The 22,429-nt window shown below is 39.4% G+C and overlaps 1 protein-coding gene across 39 annotated transcripts in view; it reads left to right on the top strand.

Moving 5' to 3' along the window:
* The first annotated feature begins 3,219 nt into the window (after positions 1–3,219).
* Positions 3,220–22,429, top strand: part of LOC107993367 (pleckstrin homology domain-containing family G member 5) — an 84,155-nt gene continuing 64,945 nt past the window's right edge. For 8 of the 39 annotated variants that reach the window (XR_009830866.1, XR_009830864.1, XR_009830860.1 and 5 more), the window contains exons 1-5: positions 3,220–6,848; positions 7,047–7,468; positions 9,415–9,505; positions 9,711–9,792; positions 12,248–12,350. Coding sequence is in view for 17 of the 39 variants with exons in the window: in XM_062078237.1 (XP_061934221.1) it covers positions 6,716–6,848; positions 7,047–7,468; positions 9,415–9,505; positions 9,711–9,792; positions 12,248–12,350 (831 nt within the window). In the remaining 22 variants the exon portion in view is untranslated. The remainder of the gene's footprint in view (positions 6,849–7,046; positions 7,469–9,414; positions 9,506–9,710; positions 9,793–12,247; positions 12,351–22,429) is intronic. The other 31 variants (XR_009830867.1, XR_009830865.1, XR_009830861.1 and 28 more) reach the window with 23 other exon arrangements.

Here is a 22,429-nt window from a genome sequence, read left to right as displayed (position 1 = left end):
TTCTTATCTTCTGACAATTCAAATGTGACTTTAAAATATGTGGAATTTAAAATATTTGTATAATATTTACGAATATAATAATTTTCAGTGATATTCGAAAGGTTCGTTTCAAGTTGAAGATTAGAAATAGAAAAAAGTAACGATCATTAAATTAATATTTGAAGAGTTCGAGAAAATATGACAGGTGAGTTTTAAATTATTACTAAAGTAGATTTTTATCTCATAGAATCAATCGTTTCGAACAAAGAAATATTTCTCGTTACGTTTGAAATATTCGTATTAGAAGTTTCACCACATTTTTATTTGAAGTTCTTCATAAGTGTATCATTTAATTCAGAAAGTTAAACAAAATTAATGAATTAAAATGGCAAAAATCTAATATAGGCTTGAATCGCGTTGCTGAGGGTAGCGAAGTGAATTAATGTGTTAGTGGGGATGAATGTACCACCCTGTGTCAGGTGTTGTACCGTCTAGCCTCTTCGATACAAACATAGCTTCACGCGTTTTCGTGGCAAATTGAGCGACCAAGCTCTCTCGTATCGGAAATATTACAAATGTAGGAAGTATTACAGTGATTTTTTATTTTGCAATTAAATATCTTTACAATTAAATATTTTTAATATTTGTGATATATTTTTGGAATTTCAGTAAATGGAATGAAATATATATGGAATGAATAAACGGAACTTCGGCAAAACTTCACGTTTTGAATGAAAAAAAAGTTAGTGCAATTTTTTTATGAAGTATTTATTTTAATAAATTAATAATTAAATAAAAAATAATACATTTATGATTCATTTTTTACTTTTATTAACCAGATTTTCAAAGTGATCATCAAGATCATCAACGGCATGGTACAATGTATCGATTGGTCGGATGATCCACAATTTCAAGGAACATCCTAGATCCCGATGATTACCGTTTTTCATCTCTCGTAAGTGCTCAACGAATACCTATTGTTTAATCAAATCCTAGCTATTGTTAATCACAAATTATTTCCGACGCAATAACAGCGTCGTTCCAATTAATATTTCTCCACGTAGTGGCAATCACATTGAATATCGCGCTTCGGGTTTAATTCTGTTCTGCGAAATGCAGCGGATTTCTAAAGCAGGTTGTTGACTTAATAAAGACGCCGGTTCCACGTCCGTGTGCCACCATTCAGTATGCGACCGTGCACAATGCCGCCAATTTGCCCTTTCCTCTTTTAATGCATTTTCACCGCGACGCTTAAAATTTCTCTCATCGATCAATTTGAACGTGTTAGATTTAAATCACTTAGAGATTTTAATCAATCGAGCCAACATTACTAACAACTTTTTCCTATTTTTAACCTATGAACTCGAGAGAACACTAGAAAGACATCGCAAAGAAATTTATCTACGAAATGGGATAGAATAATAATGGAATCAGTGTTTCGAAATCAGCTTGGATAACGAATGGAATAGATTTAGGTTAAACGTTTTATCGATTCTTGCAAACACTCTAGAGAAACGGCGATTCATGCGACGATTCTTCGGTGGACACCTGAGCAAGTCCTTAACTGGCTAAGGATGTCAAGGAAACGATGAAACTTATTTAGTTTAGTAGTCGATATAATTCACTCGTTCGACTCGAAGAAGAAATATTACACAGTACGATCTGACAAATTCGTGGGATCCTTCGAGGAAGAACGTTCAAGAATTGGACAATCTGCTTTAGAGGACACGGTATCGATCTGCTTACTTACACGGCCTAGAAATAGACAATCCTTATCGACATTTTCACACGTGTGCCAAGGGATGCGTTCTGAAGTTCGAGGAGCAGCTGGTTCAGTTCTCTCGCAGGAACTATCTCGTGAACTTTATTACATTTTGTAATGACGTGTACACGTATACATATATCTAGAAATGTACTGTGACTCCTTCAATACTCGTAAAAATTTGTTATTGGCCATAACAATACGAACGTGCCAACATATATTCGATAAGGTTTTCAATCGTGAACGAGATTCGTTATTGACCATTTCTTTTTTTTTTCCTGGAAACAAAATTTTATTTCGTGAGATAGATAAAACAGATTTTAAATATGGTATTCATCGTAGGAAAGGATTTAAATCGTTATAAATCATCCTGAAACGAATAGTTTAATGTCAATTTTTATGCAACACGTTATATCTATAAAATATCAATTCCTGCGTTTCGTCTGATCGTAAAATGCTACCTCGACAAAAGTCATTTCACGGCTCTCGAATATCGAATATGCCAGCAGATTTCCCTCCCTTCACCAATAAAACGGCAACATGCTCGTTTTATAGCCACGCTGGTTCCAGAACTTTTTATAACGCATTTCAGACATTAACGTGGTGGGTATTTGAAATGCGGACATTAACAGTGTTCTAGGTTTCGTATTGCAACGTGTCAGGTATACAAACTTCCTGGCTCACTCTCCTCAAGAATTAAGTCATCTGAAGAAATCGTTCGTTCCATTTTTTCTTAATTTTATTATTCCGTATTTGTCTTGAAATTATTTCGTGCGGATATACGACGTGAAGAAAGAAATTTCACTTTAAATGCAAACTTTTTTTTTGAAAGCGTTTTGAAAAAAAGAAATAATTAATAATGGTTTCTGATAGACGATCGATAACATGTACAAAGTATTAATCGTAATTTATTACAATTTTTCAAAAATTAAAAAGAAAGATTAGGTAAATATAAACTTTTTTTTATTGTTATTCGTAGTCATTCACGAACCATTGAATTTTCATTTTAATATTATAAGAAAAATTAGTGGTAATTCCTCCATGAACTTATGATCTTTTAAGCTTTACTTGTGGATTTCATTAAATATCATTACAAGATGAGGTTCTATCGTTGCACGCTTCGCAATATAATCTGATACCTTATAATTCAAAGGAAATACGAGGACGTATTAACAATCTCACGTACGATACAAATTCATCATCTTTCATACCAAATATCATAGTCTTGCTTAGCATTGGATCTACGGAACCAAATCGAATCGATTAATCTCAAATGTTTCTTGTTGCAATTACCAAAACTCGTGCGAATTTTATTCGAAAACTTTTTCATTCAAACGTATGGAAAACGTTTTTGTGTTTAAACGCAAAATGTTCCAAAAAAAAGAACGTAGCGCAACAAAGCATAAAAGCACACTCGAAGTGAATTGAGTACCACTGGCACGAGTACCGCACATTTTTCCTCGGCAGATAGACAGTTTCTTTCTCGATTGGTTCCGAATCGAACGTTCCATTGCTCCCTTTTCCCGCCACGATCTCTCCCCACCACATCTCGCGGGCTCACCTCGCCTCTTACCTGTTTTCTTAATTTCTTAACCCGAGACACCCGACGGGTCTGTCCGATTTTCGCACGCGCACATTACGCGTGCACGATCGATAAAACGTCGCGAGATACTCGAAAAAAAAAGAAAAGAAAAGAAAAGAAAAGAAAAATTAGCAAGATTTTAACATATCCTCCTCTTCGAGTGGCGCGTGCGAATCCGGATCCCGAACGGTTCGCTTTTATCGCGAATGATTTTCGGGGACAGAAATTGGCGCATAGGAATCGCAGTTATCGCGGCGATAACGCTCGATGATGATGTGCCGTGCTCGATAAGCGTGCGGATTCCAACGACTACCTGATTTTTTAATTCCTTTGTTTACTACCGATCGAGTGAGCGGGATTATTATCGGAGGCGAGTCGAATTAATCGGTTCAGTTGTGCCGTTCAGTCAGTTTTTAAACCGTGGACCGTGCGAAAACTAGGGCCGGTGTAATCGTATCCGGGGAAATGAAGCGCGGACGATCCACAGTGGGAATTTATTAATCGACCCGTTAACGAGATCGCGTTCGATCAACGGGTCAACGAACTTGGATCCCGTGTACATTTGCGTATATGTGCGCGCACGCCTGATTTCGTTTATTTTATTATACAAGTAGTAGTTTCCCCATCATGGTGGCCCGTGAGTATATAAACTGGTTGTGAAATATCGAATTCCGTGTGATTTACTACGGTTTCGAGATCGCGGTTACGATCGCGGGCTATTATCGTGCCACGAAATCTGTGCAAACCAGTTCCTTCCAGACCGCTCGTAATTTCGTTTGTCGCTCGTATCGACGATATTCCAGATTCGGTTGGCAAGCAACATTACAATTTTTATCATTGTGCGGATTCATTGTTCTTTCTTAAAGGCGTATGTAATATTATTCGATATCCGTTTATCCTCGAGGAGGAAATTTCTCGACGATTGGAAGAGCGAGAGAGAGAGAGAGAGAGAGAGAGAGATTGAATGTTTCGTTATCGAGATAATTCGATGGGGAACGAAATTTGATGTTTGTTCAAATTAAAAAAAAAAATTCCACATTCCGATCCATCCGCATCGACGACCAATTGCCGAGTTTCCATTTACTAGTTTCTAATCTAATGAACTTTGCGCCACCTTGAGCAACCTTATCGGTGCATTCACGAACGTGGCAACGCATGTTACGTGGTGCATCGATTTAACTAGTGCAAATTTTAAGGCCAGCCTTAAAAAACCGCGGGAATGCTCCGCGGTTTGATACCGAGTTTCGTGGATTCCCCCTCCCCCCTTCTCCTTCCCCTCCTTCCTCCCCTCCCTACTCGATTTATACCTCGCTGTCTATTTTTAACCGACTCTTCGTCGCTTATCGCTTTTTTTGATCAACGATTCCTTCTTCGCAGAGCGGAAAGTGGAAAGATAACGACTTTTCCTTATTTTTCTTTCCATTTTTTTTTCTTTTTTTCCTTGTTTTTCTTCTTTTTTTTTTTTTTTACACCGATCGTCGTTTCATGTAGTGGTAGAGCGGAACGAGAAAAAAATTATTGGCACTTTAAGTCGTACACGCTTTCCTGCTCTAGCGGGGCGTTAATCGTTCTTAAGTGTTGCATTTTTACGGTGATATATCGACGCGCAAACGTATTATTACTCGTGACGTCCCTCGTAAATCGATGATAATATTGTAACACGCCATTACCTTTACGATAGCGTTAATTGCCGATGACGAAAACCGATCGTACGCGTACATACTCGCTTGAATTTTCATCGTTCTGAAAATTTTGTTTCCTCTCAAGGCCAAAAGACTTCGTCGATAATTTTAATTTCTTTCCAATTCAAATCGGGTCGATTATTCAAGGGGATCGATTCACACGAATTTGGAATTCGTTGACGCGATTTATTAACAGATTGGGGGATTCGTTTAATCCTTAAGGATTAAACAACAAAAGGTTTCGTAGATTTTTTTTTTCTTTTTTTGGAATTTTTCTTATCCAAACGAAAAGAACTCGCGAAATTTTTCCGTCTCTCCTCGGGAAAACGATTCGACCTGATAAGTTCGATACGGTTAATTTATGTCGGTATACGATGATAAGGAAGAAAACGCGATAAGAAAAAATACGCTGATAGCTAGAAAAGTTAAATGCGTTTCTAACTGCAACGACCGTGGCCCCAGTATGACTGGGGAAAATTCAACAATAGAGAAAGGAAACGAAAAAGGAAAATAAGTGCGACTCTTGCATACGTGTGCACAAGGCTTGCTTTAAGTGTTCGTGTGTGCGTGTATGTGCGCAAATGAGAAGGAAAGATAACGAAAGAAAGTGTGTATTTCGTTAATTAATTATGGATTTATCGAAATAGGGTCAGTGATAATTAACGCGATTAATACGACACGATTCACTAACGGAACTCATTGATCCGTATTAAAAATTCTGATTTAGCTTGATTATAAAATCGACAACGGATTAATAATCCAACTACTATTGATAAAGATATCCTCTTATCTACGATCGACTATATATCTTTAGTGGAACTTCAAACCAAATGATGCGTATTTCATCCAATCGAGATTATCGTTTGAAATCGATATAAATCCAATCGATCATCATCCTGTAAATGTATTTATCCTAATTTCATTCCATAAGAATAACGAAAAACAATTTATTTTTAAGATAATTAAAATTCCTAATGATACACTCTGCAGTGATATTTTTTCCCGTCGATCTTTAATTATAATTAAAAAAAAGAAAAAGAAAAAGAAGAAGGAAAAAACAAAGCCTGAAATCACCAGCCACTCGAACGAATCTCTTTCAAACGCACTTGTGTACCATTTCGATCGATATCCAGCCACGTTTCATCGGCCGATGATTTCAGCGTTAAATTTCTACTTGCCGTTTGTCCAACGTGATCCAAGGGCGAGCAAGCCCGAGAAAGAGAGCGACGAATAAACTGGTGGAAGGGGGAGGGGGAGGGAGGGGGGCCACGGTTGTCCCCGGAACAGGCCATTTGCCACGAAAGTTCGCACATTGTTTGCCGACGATTTACTCGATCGACACCCGCCGGCAACGGAACAATAAAACGCCGCCCGTGATGGAACGATCTTTCACGTGGCAACAACAACAACAATCGGACGATCGACTAGCAGCCATAACACCGTTCTATTGATCGCGTCACAGATGCGACAGCTCGGCTCCCGCCGGCCGGAGAAATTTGCAAATAATCGGCGAAAACCGTTTAATTGTCCGCTCGAAAACGCGCTCCGTTCATCCGCGCCATTGCCTCGAGCAATTCGCGATCGCTTTATCCGCGACTCGATGGAGGCAAGGCCGATGAATCCTTTCGTCGAACGGCCAAACGCGGAAGAATCTTTCCGAGAGGACGGACGTTCTCTTTGACTGCCTTTGGCGAGGAGGAGACCGGCACGATGACAACGTTGAAGAAGGACGAGAAGAGGGGCTCGAAGAAGTCGAAGAAGAGCGGCGAGAAGACGTCCGGTCGGAGCGCGAAGACGGCGAAGCAGGTAGCCGCGAAGAAAAGTGAACCGAAAGTGCAAGCAGGTATTGCGTCCAACTCGAAACCTTTTAAAACGAAACGGAAAAATGATTTACAGAAAACTTTCCGATTATGCCATTCTTTTAACATTTCCTCATCTCGTTACTCTTGCTTCTTCTTGTGTACTTTTATTGGTATAATTTATTTTATTGTTGTAATAATATATACGTAAAGAAAGAAAAAAGGAAATATTTGTGTTTCAGAGAAGTGGTACGAGGATCTATCGATCTACGACGATGATCTGTATGGCGAAGACGTGAATCTGTCGAACCGCGTGGCGGAGGAGGAAAAGGAGAGCGGGAGAATCGAGCGAAAATCGTTCCGTCGGAAAATCGGGTTGCTATTGAGAGGGAGCGCGGCTGAGTTACCGGCCGTGATAAATCGCAGCCTGCAACCGATTAGGCGCAGCCTAAGTTTCAGCAAGGACTTGAACCGCATCCAGGAACCGTCGAAACCTCACAGGGCGAGCAGCGCGCATTGGTACAACAGTTTGGTGTCTTTGGCGGAGGATGAATGTTTGGACGAGTACGACAGCCCCCCAGAAAATAGCCCAACGATCGAGGAACGATTGTTCTCTTCGAAGGTTCAAGTCACCAGGACGCAAAGCCTCATCGACACCACTTTCGTAAGGATCATTAGTAAAGGAAAACTTATCGATCGAGTCCAAGTTGTTACATTGTTGTATATACATTGTATACCGGTAAATTGATCGAGTTTACAGTTTCGAATTAATTCCTGTCCGATGTTGTTCGAGAGGATTAACCATGGACAGGATTTGCAAGGGCGAGATAGCATTTTTATCGGGACAAATTTATTTTCTTTCATCGATCCAACGAGAAACCTTCAATCTCACCACTAGCGGCGCGCTAGTTATGTAACGTTCATCCCCGCAATTAAGATCTAATGAGCGTCCCCATCGAATTTGAATGGGATTTTAAATGAATTTGAAATGGAAATCGAGTCGTTGGAGGAGGTTAGCCGCGGAAGATTGGTTTGCATTTGTATTTAATGTAAAATCCAATGGGGAAAACGCTGATGGAACATGATGAAGGGAATTACGTTAACCGTGCCTCTAATTTTTAATAGTTTTATTCCTTGGATCGTATTTCGTTCGAAGAAACAAGGATATGAAATGAGATTAATTACGACTCGTTGTCGGAATTACGAAAATTTTCCCTTCCAATTTGTCGGTTTTATTTCATTTCTTTCATTTTAAGGGAAAACGCGCTGTGATCTGTGTTGGCTAAGTTTGTTTTCTTGTTGACGTAATAGAAATTCGATCAATTTATTTGTTATTTTTATGTCGAATTAATGCGCGCCCCGATTTTAATCTGTATAATTATATCCTGTGTTAATTTGGAGTCGAAGAAAATTCATAAAAGTGGAAAAGAAAACGGGGCGATTCCTCATAACTGATACCTTTTCAAATCGTAATGTTATTTTAGATACGCTTCCAATATTATATAGACTTTTCGAAACGTGTTCAATTTAATTAATATCTTATCGAAGTTTTATCCATTCTTATTCGAACAAGTTTTATTTACTGAAACAATGATAGATAATACTTTCTCATCGATTCGATGGAGACTAAGTCGTGTTAATAAGACTTGATTTATTGGAATATAAATTAACGTTCAATGAAATACAAGAGATTGCTTATCTCGATAAAATTTTTATTAAGACAACGACTCGTTCCTTTTTATTTTTTTTTTTCTTAACGATAATTCCATTCGAAATAATTTTAGAAATTTAAACGATCTAAAGACGTGTTAGTTTCGTTTTAGCTTAAATCTTTTTTTTTTTTTTTTTGTAATTCAATCACAATCCTCGTCAAAGTAAATATCTGTATCCAATATCTAATATTTAAATCAAACATGAGGAAGAATTAAATTTGAATCTTCAACGTCACCTTGTTGCAATCGATATAAATATAAATTCGAACAAAGCTGGAACAAGGCTGAAATGTGAACCAACCTTAACACCAACAACGTTCTCTCCACTGTGAGAAACTTGATCAATAATTTTGCCCTCGCTTCGCGGCCAAGCTCGAGGGTAAATATTTGGATCGTAGATTAATCCAAGATTCTTTACGTTCTTTCATGTCCTTCCCTCCTTTTGTTCCTTGTTCTTACTTCTTTTAATACTATCCTTCCATTAAAAAGGAATCGGTCGAAGCCTATAAACTTTGATTCGTCACGTGTAATCGCGTTCAAACGTGGGAGGCGCATTAAGGGGATGAAAATATCCGCACGTAGGCACGATACAACATCGGAAAGAAATATCCTCTTTGGCCACGCTAGAAAAAGATCGATGTAAATAGAAGAGCCGGCGGTAAAGCACGAAACGAGAATCCTTCTGTCTCGTTCCGTACATCTTTTATCGAAACCGAAATGAACAAAGTTCTTCTCTCCCCTCCCTTCTCAATCCTTGTTACCTTCGAACGGAACAAGGAAATTCGTCGTTGAAAAAAAAAAACAATTTTCGATACAGTATAAAATTTTGTACCAGCGCACTTTTCAATTCATTTTCGCGCGTTTTCGTTTCGATATGAAAGAACGTTGCGTGTTTCAGCAGACGAGAAGCCCGAGAAGACGAGTGACCGAACTGCTCAAGCGAACTGCGCCTTATGGACGGCACAGCGACCATTACGACTCGACCATAGGTAATTTTCAATTATTCGTGTTTTGAATCGAGTTTGGGGACACTCGATTGGGAACACCGATCTCTTTTCATCTGGAAATAAATTTTTAACGCTCGGTCAAAGCGTTCCTTCTCCAAATGAACCATGTCGAAAGGAACGTTGGCCGAAACGTTTACGAATCTTCTCCGTTCCTCTAACTGACCAAACATTTTCATATTCTTCGCAGATTTGAGTAATCCACCGTTCGAGGCCAGTAGCCTTCCCGCTCTCGCGCACACGGATGGAAGCTGCAACGAGCTAAGATTCCCGTAAGTGACGCAAGATCTCCTCCCATTCCTATTGAAATATCCTCGGCCTCGATAAAAGATCACGACAAATCTTTTCAACTTTCTTCTCTGGACGGGTTGCAAGGGGGGAAAGAAAAAGAAAGAAGAAAAAGAAAAGAAGTTAGAGAATGGAAAAAGTGGAGGAAGAAGGAAGGTCGAGCCGCGTTCAACTATTCGAAGCAACTATTGACTCTCTCTTCCTCCTTTCCTTCCTCCTTCTTTTTTTTCCCCGATTGATAAAACGATGGTAGTAAATAGGGAGATACCTCTCCAGTTATCAACAACTAGCAGTTAATTAAAGTTGTTCCTCTGCGACGAGCTGAACCCTTTTGTTTAAAGGCTTGAGTAAATTGCGCTTTGGGACGGGTTAATTTACGGGGGTCGCGGAAATCTCACTTGTCACTTGTTTCTCAAACGTTGCACACGCGTTGTTAAACCTAGAGAAGAATTTTCGAAGAATGCGGAGAGCTTTGAAAAACGAGGGACAGCTTCTACGAGGAGCACCCCTGACGGATGGCTGGAACGAAACCTTAAATCAATGTATCGACGCGAGGAACGAGGCGATCTCGCCTCTCGGCACCGAACGAACGACCGTGCAAGATTTGTTTCGAAACTTGAGAGAAAACTCATAAGGAGAAGGAAAAGAAGAAGAAGCTCCGATCTACTTTCCAGGCCCGATACTCGGACATCGAGTTTCGTTTCCAGATGCATGCCTTCTCTTTCTTCCTCTCCCCCTTCTTTCCCGCGAGCGAAGAAGTCGTTACCGCTTCGAATCACCTCGCGTTACAAAAGCATAAGTTCACGTGTCACGAACGTAATTGGTTCGACCCAGTTGCTAACAATCCCGAGAAGTACCGCGCTAGCCCTCAGCAATCCCGCTTATTTTTTTCTCGCGGATTTGCGAAAGGAACACGCGCTCAAATTTTCTTTCTTTTCCCCTTCCTCTCTCTCTCTCTTTTCTTTTTCGAGCAACGGTTTCAAACGAGTTTCAAACATATCGATCGATGAAACATTCGAACGAGAAATTCGATAAATAAATATTAATTATAGCTCGTGCAAAAATATTCCATCTATCTGATTCGCGAGATCTGAAGAGATTCGTGTGTAACGATATGGAGGAAGCAGGAGTACTTGGAGTACTTTCTCCCTCTTGGAGAATCTTGGAGAACAATGATACTTGGGGGCCTGACTCGCAAAATACGTCGCGTCTTAAAATACGTAAGATCCTTGGCGGTTAATTTTCCTTGAAAGGATTTAGCGGGGGGAGGAGGAAGGAAGAAATATTTCCTCCGTGGCCCAATCTTGGTAATGCCTACGGTATCTGCCCACGCACAAAGGCATATATGTATAAGACTGTCGAAGGTTTTGCGCGAATAAAAAGGAGAGGGAAAGGGGGAGAAGAGGTTTTAATCAATGCTGGACTGGTTTCCGTTGCGCGAGAAGGAGGAATATATGCAGCTGCTTCGATTCGTGGTGGTGGACGCATCGAAGATGGAACGAATAAGATGTCTCCTGCCAAAGTTTCGTCTTTCTCGGGCCCGGCCGGCCGTCATTTATCTCGGGGCGAGATTAAAAACTGACTGGGGAGGAAGAGGAAGGTTAAATAGAACTAATATAGCGAGATCATTCCCTTGGAATTGTGCTCCAAATCTAAAAAGAAGCTAGAGCGGAGGAGCTTTTACTTTTACTCTAATCTTTCCCTTCCATCCATCGTAACAAGATTGGAATTAATTATCGAGAGATCTGGAATGAAAGATCGTTATTTCTTTTCCTTTTTATCGCATTTTTCCCCCTAATTATTATGGAAGAAGATAATAAGTGGACGGGAGGGGAAAGAAAAACCGATGGAAAAGCACAATTTCTCTCTTTCTCCCCCCTCGTTTTCTCCCCCTCTTGTTGATTAATACTGAATCAATCTCTATCGATCTTATCGTGGGCTGGCTGGGTCAAGGTGGACGAGGAGGAGGTGGAGGAGGATAGGTGAAAATTTTACACCGCAATTTTGCTAAATTTTTTAATGGAATCGCGGCCGGTATAATACAGCCACCGGCTATTAATCACTCGATTCGACGAAGTTCATCAGCTGGCGCGTGACAATATCGAAAACCATTTCATTCTCGATTTATTCGTTCCGTCATCCGTTATGGATGATACACATACGCGGGGATGAATGATTCTTGCGAAACGGATAAAAAAGAGAAAGGAATTGGAGTGATAAATTGCCAGGGAAGTTGCCCGTAATAGTTGGGCAAGAAGAGGAAGAATAAAACCGTCCGTTTAATTTAAGAAACGATCTGAAAAATATTTCCAAATTTCCCCTATTTGTTTCCCTGTCTCCTCAAGATTTTCTACAAAGTTATCGAGGCTTTATTTATAACTTGAGCTCGTGGCGTTGGTGAATGGTTTATATTTAACCGGACGACTTTTCCTTTTTCAGCCGTGAAGGGGAGCAACAGGTCAGGAACGAATGGAGGAACCTGAAACTTCCTGTCGGTCGAAATCTGTCTTCCCTACATGTCGGCCCCGTGGACCATCGAGAGGTAAGTGGTCTGGCAAACAGTTTAATTAGTTCAACGTATTTCTCTATTACGTATTAGCCTCTGTTATTTATTTCTACGTCGTTAAACTATTAATCACTGAGCCAGCCAAAGGGTTTCTTCCCCTCTAAAAATTGAGGAGAGAATGATATATCCATCAATCTTGCAGTGGAACGTTTTGTCTAAGATGTTACGGGTCTAGATGACAGGTAATCTAAATTATTTTTAGAGGATATTTTTACAGGATAATTGCATTCAGCTTATTATTTGCCGTATTATATAAAGCAATTTCTGAAAGAGTCGTTTATAATTCTTTCTATTTCCTATCTATTATTTATAATGAAAATTCTGAATAGATACAATCAATTATCATCGATCGATTCGATTCGATCAATCAGATAAAATAAATTCGTATCTGTAGGCATTTTACTAATTAGAAAGAGAAGGAAACGCTGTTCCAACTATTCTCCAATTACATAGTCTCCAAAAATGTTGGAAAACATTCGTCTCGCAGAGAATAATTGAACAATCGACGAATCTGAGAAAGTTAAAGCGAGATTATTCCGCCTGCGAGGTGATCAATTAAGGATACAGGGGAGAAGTTGATTAATCAACGAAGTTTAATAACGCTGCAGCGGATTAACTTTTTTCGTTAAGCAATAGTTTAACGGTGTTTCGATGTCCTCCCGTTAATTAATAACAACACTCGGAGGGAAATCTGTCGCTCGTCATACGTCGACAGATTCATTTTTCCCCCTCAACTATACGCATTAGCCTCGGCCCATAATTAACAGTCAAAGGATTCTCGTGTCGATTCCCTAGACGTATTACGCGAAAAGAGATATACGGCTTTGAAATATTCACGGGCGCCTTATCCTTTTGACTAGTCGACTAGCCCGAATAATCCTCGTTTTCATCCGGAAAGAACGGTAAAAAAGACCTCGCCAGAGGCATCCAGGCTCCCTCTCCAAACGCTTTGAATCAAAGACACGCCTCTCTCCCCATGTTTGTTCCTCTATCGAGCGATCTTCTTGAATCGTCGTTGCCTCCTTATCATTCATTGATAATTGTGATTCGGCTCTTCACCGTGAATATTCGAGGAAGAAGGGAGAAAGTATCGAGTATGTTGCCTTCCATCTCTTTCCAGATCAACAAAGCGACGAGCAGAAAGCTCTTCGAGACGTAATGGAATACTTTTTCGAACGTTTTCGTCAAGTTCAAAGATCGTAACTCGTTTCGAACAGGAATCGAGTAGATTTAAGTGGATAGTTTGCTACTTTTCTCCGTATCGCAAAGAATAATCTGTTGGAGAAACGAGATACTCGTAATTATTGTATAATTTTAGTCGCTTGTTTAATATTTGTATTCCTTTTTTTTTTTTTTAATAATTGTTTACACGTTTCGACGTTTATTCATGAGTAACGATTTATTCATATTTTTATATACACGCAACGGATATAAATATTGCAATATTCCGGCTATGCTGGAGCAATATAGTCGGATTATTGGACTCGAATCGATAGGATGGGAGAAAAGTAATACGAAAATCGAATGAATCGATAATAGGAATAATTTTTCAACGAAGATAATTAATACTGATAGATATATCCGTGTGGAGTAAAAATTAAATGATATCAACAAAGAAAAAATACGATTCGAATTTATTATACATGTGTAAATGAATCATCGTGCTCGTTAGAATTTTTCCTCTGCTCGAAAAATTCCACTTTTGTCCATCAAGGTAACAAGTTCAAAGATAAGATAACTATCCAACTATCAATTGGCACGGATGATTACACGTTTCCACGCTCGAACGAGGTGCAAAAAAAAAAATGTTCCCTCGTTGAGATCTTTATGCAAGATTAGTGAAGTCCCTCCCTCCCTACTGAGAAAATTAATCACGCTCTTAATTAGGGAGAAAAATGTGGTGATCGTAAAGCTATCAAAGCGAAAGTAATTACTCCACCTCTCTCTTTCTCTCTCGGCTAACAACGAAAAGGAGTAATATGGCAAAAGAAAGAAAGAAAGAAAGAAAAAAAAGAAGAAGCTCAGAGAAAAAAGAAAGGGAAAAAATGCAATAGTGGTTTCCAACCGCCGTATATCCGGCATTAATTGCTCGAGCATCGATCTCGAAACGTTTGCGCCAAGTCCTCGAAATTGGCACGAAGACGTGAACCAGAGAACTCGTATCGTCGTTTATTGTTTCGAACGTGACGATATCTCGCTCCCTCTAAAACTCGTATCAATTTTTTCCCCGATCATATTCCGCATAAGTGAATACAGGCGAGGAGAATGGCGCTCTTTTTCAAATCGAACGGGGATAAAAAGGAATCGCGAGGACAATGAGTAAACACGGATCGATGAAAAAATCGAATGAACATTCCTCGACACGAAATCCTTCGTGACTCATTTCCTCGATAACTTGTCACTCTGATCGGCCCGAAATCGGCCGATTGAAACATCTTTTGTTTTCATTCTCTCTTCTTCTCTTTCCCTTCTCTTTTCTCCTCCCCTTTTCCAGCCCAACTGCTCTTCCCCTCGTTTCACGCGCTCGGCCTCGATTTCATTTCCAGGACGATTCAATCTGTTCACGGTTCCGTGTTACTTATCGCGGCTCAAAATTGAACGCAATCCTCGATGAGGCCAGCGATGAACGATGAGTCGTGTCATGGACGATGGAACGTTCCAGCTCGATGGTTCTTCATCAAACGGGATCCGTCCTCTCTCCTTTTCTCTCTCTCTCTCGTTCGACGACGATTTAGCGAGAAATTTTTAATCAACCACCGCGGTGGACGACTTTTAAGGGAGGAGGGGGATTTATGGATCCGGGTTCGGTCCGAGCGGAGGAAGGAAAAAGCGCGAAGAACAGCTGTTCCGCGGCGAATGTATCGCAGCTGCGAGTTTCCGTTAAATTTAACACTCTCGGGCGGGGAATCGGTTGCCTCGCGAGCTTGACCCGAGGAATATAAATTAAAACGAAACTCGCGCGGTCTCTGCCATATTAAGGAATGGGAGTAGAAATAATTTTAACGAACGAGTAATATGGATCAGTGGTTGAGGATTATTATTTTACGGATTAAAAAAAGAAAAAAAGGAAAGGGGCTCCTTTTTTTCCTTCGTTTGATAAATCTGAGAAAAATTGGATCTGTCTTTAACGTGTCGGCAATTTCATTAGGATTATCCTTTGTGGAAGGGGATGGAATTGGTTGGGAAGATAAAAAAGAGAGAGAGAGAGAGAGAGGAAGAGAGATAAATCTTTCGTTTAGAATTTTTAACAATCGAGTTAATCGAGTGTATCGATGATCTATCTTCTCCTTTTGACCCGCTCTCAAGTTTTTTAATTAAAATATCCGCCGAAATACAACCTGTGCTACGGTCGCGTCAACGAAATTGTATCCGTCGATTCGGATGATGTAATAAATTTTTTCAGAGGTTGTCATCCGCACGCGGTCCATAATATTATGGACGAAATAAAATAGAAAATTTTGTTTTTTCCGCGATATCTTTCTGAAAGAGATACAATCGATTTTATTCTTGGCGAGAGCCACAGTTTTTCCGTTGTCCAAGTTCGATGTAATGTCTCGATTCAAGTTGCGATCGACCGCGATCGTAAAACACTCTTTCGCGGTGTTTCATTAAACTTACACTCGCTCGTATGCGCCGGATATCGATTCTGGATAAAACATTGGAAATAATGAAACGTCTAATTCGGTTTCTTGATAAAAGAAAGGATGAAATCGCTGCAATCGCGTCCCAGTTTTCCAACTTTTCTCGTTATTTTCGTTCGATTTATGCTACGCTGCTATAAATATTCGTCAATTAATTTTCCAATTTGATAATCTCGAAATTCATCCGTATTAATTATTAATTATCGCAGCCTATCGTGAAAATGATTAATTCGTGAAAATTTCAACTTTTTTTTTCTTTTTTCTTAATAATTACACATCATCAGAATAATTCCTTTATTCGAATCAGGGATATTTTTGATAGATGGAAATATTTCGTATAAATTAGTTACAATTATTTTACGTAGAGGAAAATAAAAGTGATCTTTTGATGTTGTACATTTTTAATAAAGTGACGATAAACGTGCACGCGTTTAAAATATGCAGAACAAATCTGTACAAATTCATATCGATTTTCCTCTATATAGATATAGATTCCTGCGATACAATTATATATACTTATTTACGTTTATATTATTGATCGTTAATTCAAATATTAACTAATCGAGTGATTCAATTTCGATTTAATCGAGATTACGTGAAATAATAATATGTTTTGTGTTATTATGTATTATATTCCGCGTTTCATATTTCATGGGAAGTAATAATAATGGAATATGACGCTTCGTTTCAATCTCATGAACGGGATATTCGTTTTAGGTTAGCAAGTGGATGTATGGAACAAATATTGGAGAAAAAAAAAAATGAATCCAACTTGCTCGAACAAAATGTGGATATTTAAATATCCAAATTTTCAACTTTCATCGTGTCGAGGAAAGTTTCGTGGTAGACATTTTTTTCACTAACTCTGGAAATACCCTTGCCGCCCTCCAAGCTATCGATTTTTCCACGCGAAATTTCTGCTGACCTCTTCTAATCCGTGTATGCCAAATTTTCGTGTAATCCGTTTTAACCGTTTTAACGATTTCGATGCATTTCAGGCAAAGTACGAGGTAAACATAAACTTTTCGAACAGGGAAAATTTTATCAATTTTCAAACAAGAATGTCACAATTTATATTTACTCTTGCAATTTCTCAAGAGAGATCGTAGAGATATGGAAAAATTTACAATTGAATGAAAATTTGTCGTTAGAAAATTACGAAATGTTGTACGATAAGTAAGCGTATTTCAAATGAAATGTTAAAAACGGAGTAATTAATAATGATACGAGTCACTTGTAGAATTTTCAAAATTTGGAAAGATTAAAATTAAATAAAAATTGCAAATGTTTAAAGATAACGTAAGATTCATCTTTCACGATTCTTTAATTAAATTTTACAACATGTGCTTCAAATTATATTGGCTCGTAACGTTAACTGATTTTAAAATGACTAATTTCTTGACTTCAAAAGAAAGAAATTTTCAACATTTCCGTATTATTTCAGATTACCAGGCCACGAAATTCTTTAAAATTACACGTCTGTCTTAAAATCTTACAAAACTTCAAAAAAACAAAATGATTTATCCCATCATTTCCATTATTTCCTTTATCACTTCTCCTTCTCTTGCAGAATATCTTGCATAAAAGTTTCAAAAACACGTCGCGCATTAGCAAATACTTAGCGTACCCATTACCATATCGTAAAGAAAAAATGATAATATAAAAAACCAAATTTGTTTTTCTCCAGTACCTTAATTGATTTAAAAATTCTTTTTAATTCGATCCATAATTCTTTCTCAAGACTTTGAACGAAAAAACGGAAAGACATTGAGAGAAAATACCTTTATTCTTAAAAAATATATTCTTTCCGTTGAAGATTTTCAAGGTGGTTTTTCTTGAATAAAAAAATTCGATTCTTATTCAGATTAAAAACGACAGTCTAGAAGAAGAAAGTTAGAAAGAATATAAATTTTTTTTCCACCAAAAAAAAATTTTTCGAAAATGAAACGCAAATAACAATTTATTTACGCAGCTGTTTACGTACAACAGATTTTTTAAAGATGCATTTCGATATTTATATTATAAAAAAGGATATATAACAGGATATTATAAGAGGAATTTTTTCATCATTTGATATTTTCCTTTCATTAGTTCTTCTATGCTAGAAGATACACGTTGGCACATCACGTTACTAGTAATACACTTATTTACTTTTTAACTCTTACTTAAGTTTCAATTTATCAATAGATTCCATATCTTCTCCCTATCATATACGATATTATATCACGTCATTGAAATTCTTCCACTTTTAAACCTTCCTCTTATTCCTCTATTTTTAATCGTCAGTTTCCAATTTAACAAATAAAACTCACTTTCTCCTTATACGCCATCAAAATTCTTCTAAATATTACTTTTTCTAAATTTTTCCCAATTTTAATCTCCAATCTGTTGCTCAATTAACATATCCGTCAGGAGATTTTTCAATTACTAATCCTCGTTAAATCCATATTTCATTCCTCCGTATTTTTGGAAGTGGTCGCACAGAGAATTAAGTAAGAATAATTGAGGCCGGCAGCCAAGGAATAACGTGGAAACGAAAGCTGTATGAAATGGCGGACGTAGAAAGGTGTCGCGCGAGGAGGAGGTATAGAGAGTGTATAGCCTCTTATAACCTTTCGATTTCTCGAGTTTTGCCGCGGAGACGGAAGTCGAAATACGGAACAGTGGTATGCACTTATGCCACCCATTCTTCCCTTCGGCTATTCCCACTTTTTCTAATTCGCGCCCATTCCATTGTTTCACGCCTTTTCTCAATTTCACTTTTCCTCCTCAAACTTCTTTTCGAGAGACGGTTGGGTGAAAGCATTTGTCGAATCGATCGTTACGATAACAAGGATAATTTTAATACGAGACAACGCGAGCCTGGAAAATCATTGTTTTATCTCGAGTTAACCGATTTCTCTCTCTCTCTCTCTCTTTCTTTCTAGACGTCACGTTTAATGAGCGAAATATGAACAAGTTTGTGATCGTTACTTTGCATTGCAGATCAAATATCGATCGTCGGGAGGGGTATCAGAGTTTCTCGTGGTATTTTAAAATAAGTGTGGCGTTAATAATTAATAATAGGGGAGATGGATATTTTATTTTTTAAATAATAATAGAAAAATCGAAAAGGAATTTCGTATTTCCACATTAATACATAGTAATATAGTGTTATTTTTTTTTTTTTGAGAGAAATGATTGTGAAACTATATAAATTGCACGATAATAAATAATTTTCTATCAAAACGTAAATCTGTTAAACAAAAAGGTTTATTTTAATAATATTACAAAGTACGATAATTTATATCAAAATATTTTTCATTTCTATCCTCATACGTGTATCTCATACAAACTAAATCGAAAGAATACAATTATAATTATAAACCAAGATGCTCGAAGAAAAGAAAAATAAAAAACAAACCGACCTTCTACTTCAGAAAAACCTCCGCATAGGCGGCTTAATTGAAAGGGCCTCAATTAAAACGACACCTCGTTCTTTCTACCCTCGGACGTGCAATTAGCATAACTCGCCCCAATCGTATTCATATCCCCTCAAACGAATCTCCCCCCTTTCTCGCTCACCGAAAGAACACACGCCTAAAAAGAAGAAAAAGAAAAAAGAAAATCCATCCATCGCATCCCCAAACTTCTCCATAATAAGCTTCTACGTGCCAAAAAGTGGAGAGTCGAAGCTTAAACCCTTCCTTTCCTCCGTTTCTTCCTCCTCAATTCTCACCTGGAAGAAGAAGAAAAAAAAGAAACAGAGAACGATCTTTCCTCCCTTGGAAATTTCGCTTCCCAATTTCTACGCGTCTACGTGGACTCCCCCGCGCAAGGAGGGGAGGAGAGGGAGAGCGAGTTGACAAGAAGAAGCCACGTAAGCGTCGAGGGGTTGAAGAAAGCGGACGGAGGCGAGAGAGAGAGAGAGAGAGGGTGGGGGGTGGCGTTTGGCGTGCCCGCGCAGTTTCACAGCCATCCCCCGTACCCACGTACCCGTGTACGAGTGAATCGGCACGGAGGGTGGCGACGGTCGGAGTTGGAAATGACGGAGAACGGATTTTCCCTCTAGTAGGACGCGCGACCTCAGCCCGGTAAGATCGACGCCGCCCTCGCCCCCGAGACTAAACGAGACGCGGTGAGACAGGCCGACGAACGAACGCGACCACGGTTCCACGGCTCGTTGCGTACGGAAAGAAGGGGTTGGAGAAACTGGAAGACGTCTTCCCTCGTTCTCGAAGAGATAAGAGATAAATCTTAGAGGGAGTGAATGTGAGAAAAGAGGGGAGAGAGGGATCCTCGATGCGAGACTCCGTCTCCCCGAAATATAATCGCACGATAAGGGAGGAGGAGAGGAGGAAGAAGGTGGAAGAAGGAAGGAGGGAGGCTCGTATCGCGTGAATAATCTCGAGGTCGGTTACGAGGATCTTTCAAGTTTATCTTTGTTCGAGAAGGCGGGGGAAATGATCGAGACCGGTTGGTGCGCGGACACCAACGAGGGGGGTTGATTCGATAGCGAGCCGAGGCGATCGATAAACGGGGATCGAGGAAAAGGAAAGGAACCGTCCCCGTCCCCGAGATGAGAAGGAAACGCATGAAAGGATTCGTGGAAACGCGCCACCGAGACGCGTAGTAGGACTTGAAAAAGAGAAGGGGGGCCGGAAGTCGGTGACGCAAAGCTTTGGAGAGAAAGGGCCGCCGCTGCTGCACCCTGCTCGGCCGGAAATCTCGATCGAAAGACGGTGAGGGAGGAAGGGAGGGAGAGAAGTATACGGATGAAGTATATCGGTATATTGTCGTAGCTGATTTTTGCCAGGCTCGGTGAGGAAGGCGTCGTCGATGAGAGTCGAAGGTAACGAATTTGCAACCAACTTTTTTCCGTTCATTTCGCAACGATTCCTAGAAATTTCATTCTTCGAAAAATCGAGTCTCTCGAGTATACGTGTACATATATATATATATATATATGCCTTACGCCGCATCTGCGCCGAGTTTACCCCGAGTTTCTCGGTTCAATTCTCTTTCATAATTGTGTCTCTTAATAAGTAAACAGGGATGTGCGCGAAGAAGATTTTCCTCTTTTTCTCGTTTTCCTTAAAGCTCTTCATTTTCGAAATGAAGAGCAGTCATAGCTCGCGATCTTGGATTCTTTTAGTGCCAGAATATTATGTTTCGCGGGACGTGGATACAGAGAAGGATTTGTGTTTCGCAAAGAAGTATAATTTTCATTCATCTTCCATTCCTGTATAATGTACGAGATTTGAATTCCTTCGCTTCATTAAACGTTCCCACGTATATTTCGTACATTTATACGTTCCGAAAATCTGGTATTATTCTAAAAACTTTTCAACATCTCGCATTCAAGAGCACGGTGTTTCGGAATATATCTCTAGGAAGAAAGAAGGAGGAAGCGTATCCATCTTACGATTCGCCTCGTAATTTCCGTTCCAACGTTTTATTTCCCACTCGCGATCGAATCTTCCCCTTATCGAGATTCCGCGCATAGAAATCTCTCGCTTCGGCTCTCGATCGAAATTTTCGCCTTCCCTCGTCACGTTCATCTGTTGCGAACAAGATTTTTCTATAATGGCTCGCGATAAGCGTCGAAAGGTATCGAGCGCGGAAATAAAATTTTCAGACGAGTCGGTTACGACGATTCAATTTCGGCCAAGAAAGAAAAACGCGCGACGCGCTCGATCGTGGAGAAATGCACGCTGGAAAAGTTTCTCGAGAAACGCGGTTCAGCGTTTAACGATCGGAAAAGAAACGTTCGGGCTGCGCTCGAGGAATTTGATTGAAAATTCATATCGAACTTTGCGAGATTCACGCTCGCAAAATTCGTCGAATTGAAATACTTCTCGCCCAGTTATTTTAGACTCGAAGGCAATTATTTTAGGACGCGATAAGGAGGGGGAAAGGAAGGGAAAATTTTCGTCGTGAAAAATATGGCGCGTTTCGCTAAGGTTACTCGATTCCCTTGGCAAACATTTGTCTTGCAAATTAGCCCGCTGCTCGATTCAAATTCAATTCATAACGCTCCTAACTAACCTCGTTTTCATCGAAATCGTGATCCGGCTCCTATGCGATGCCTGTATGCGTTGGCACGCCGTGTTAATATAATAATAGAATGTGTGTAACGTGGGGGAGGCGAGGGGAAAGACGGAGAAGAAATTCCGTCGCGAGATAATCGCGACTCGCGAGATAATCGATTCACTTTCGATGAATAATTCATAAACGGCGATGTAATGAATTAATCGTTTTAATCGGAGAACAGGGAAATTTTCGAAGGGAGCTACCGAGTCGAGATTAATCGCGCGTTTGGGGAATTCGTCACTTTGCTTTGGACCGGGAGGAAATGATCGAATTTTAAATGGAAATCCTGTATATACTTTGAATTTGCGAGGCGCAATTACGTGGTTTAATCGATGAATCGAT

Source organism: Apis cerana, linkage group LG8, assembly GCF_029169275.1.
Source record: "Apis cerana isolate GH-2021 linkage group LG8, AcerK_1.0, whole genome shotgun sequence".
Lineage (NCBI taxonomy): Eukaryota > Metazoa > Arthropoda > Insecta > Hymenoptera > Apidae > Apis > Apis cerana.
Note: the sequence above shows the minus strand (reverse complement) of the source record. Positions and strands in the feature narration are given on the sequence as shown.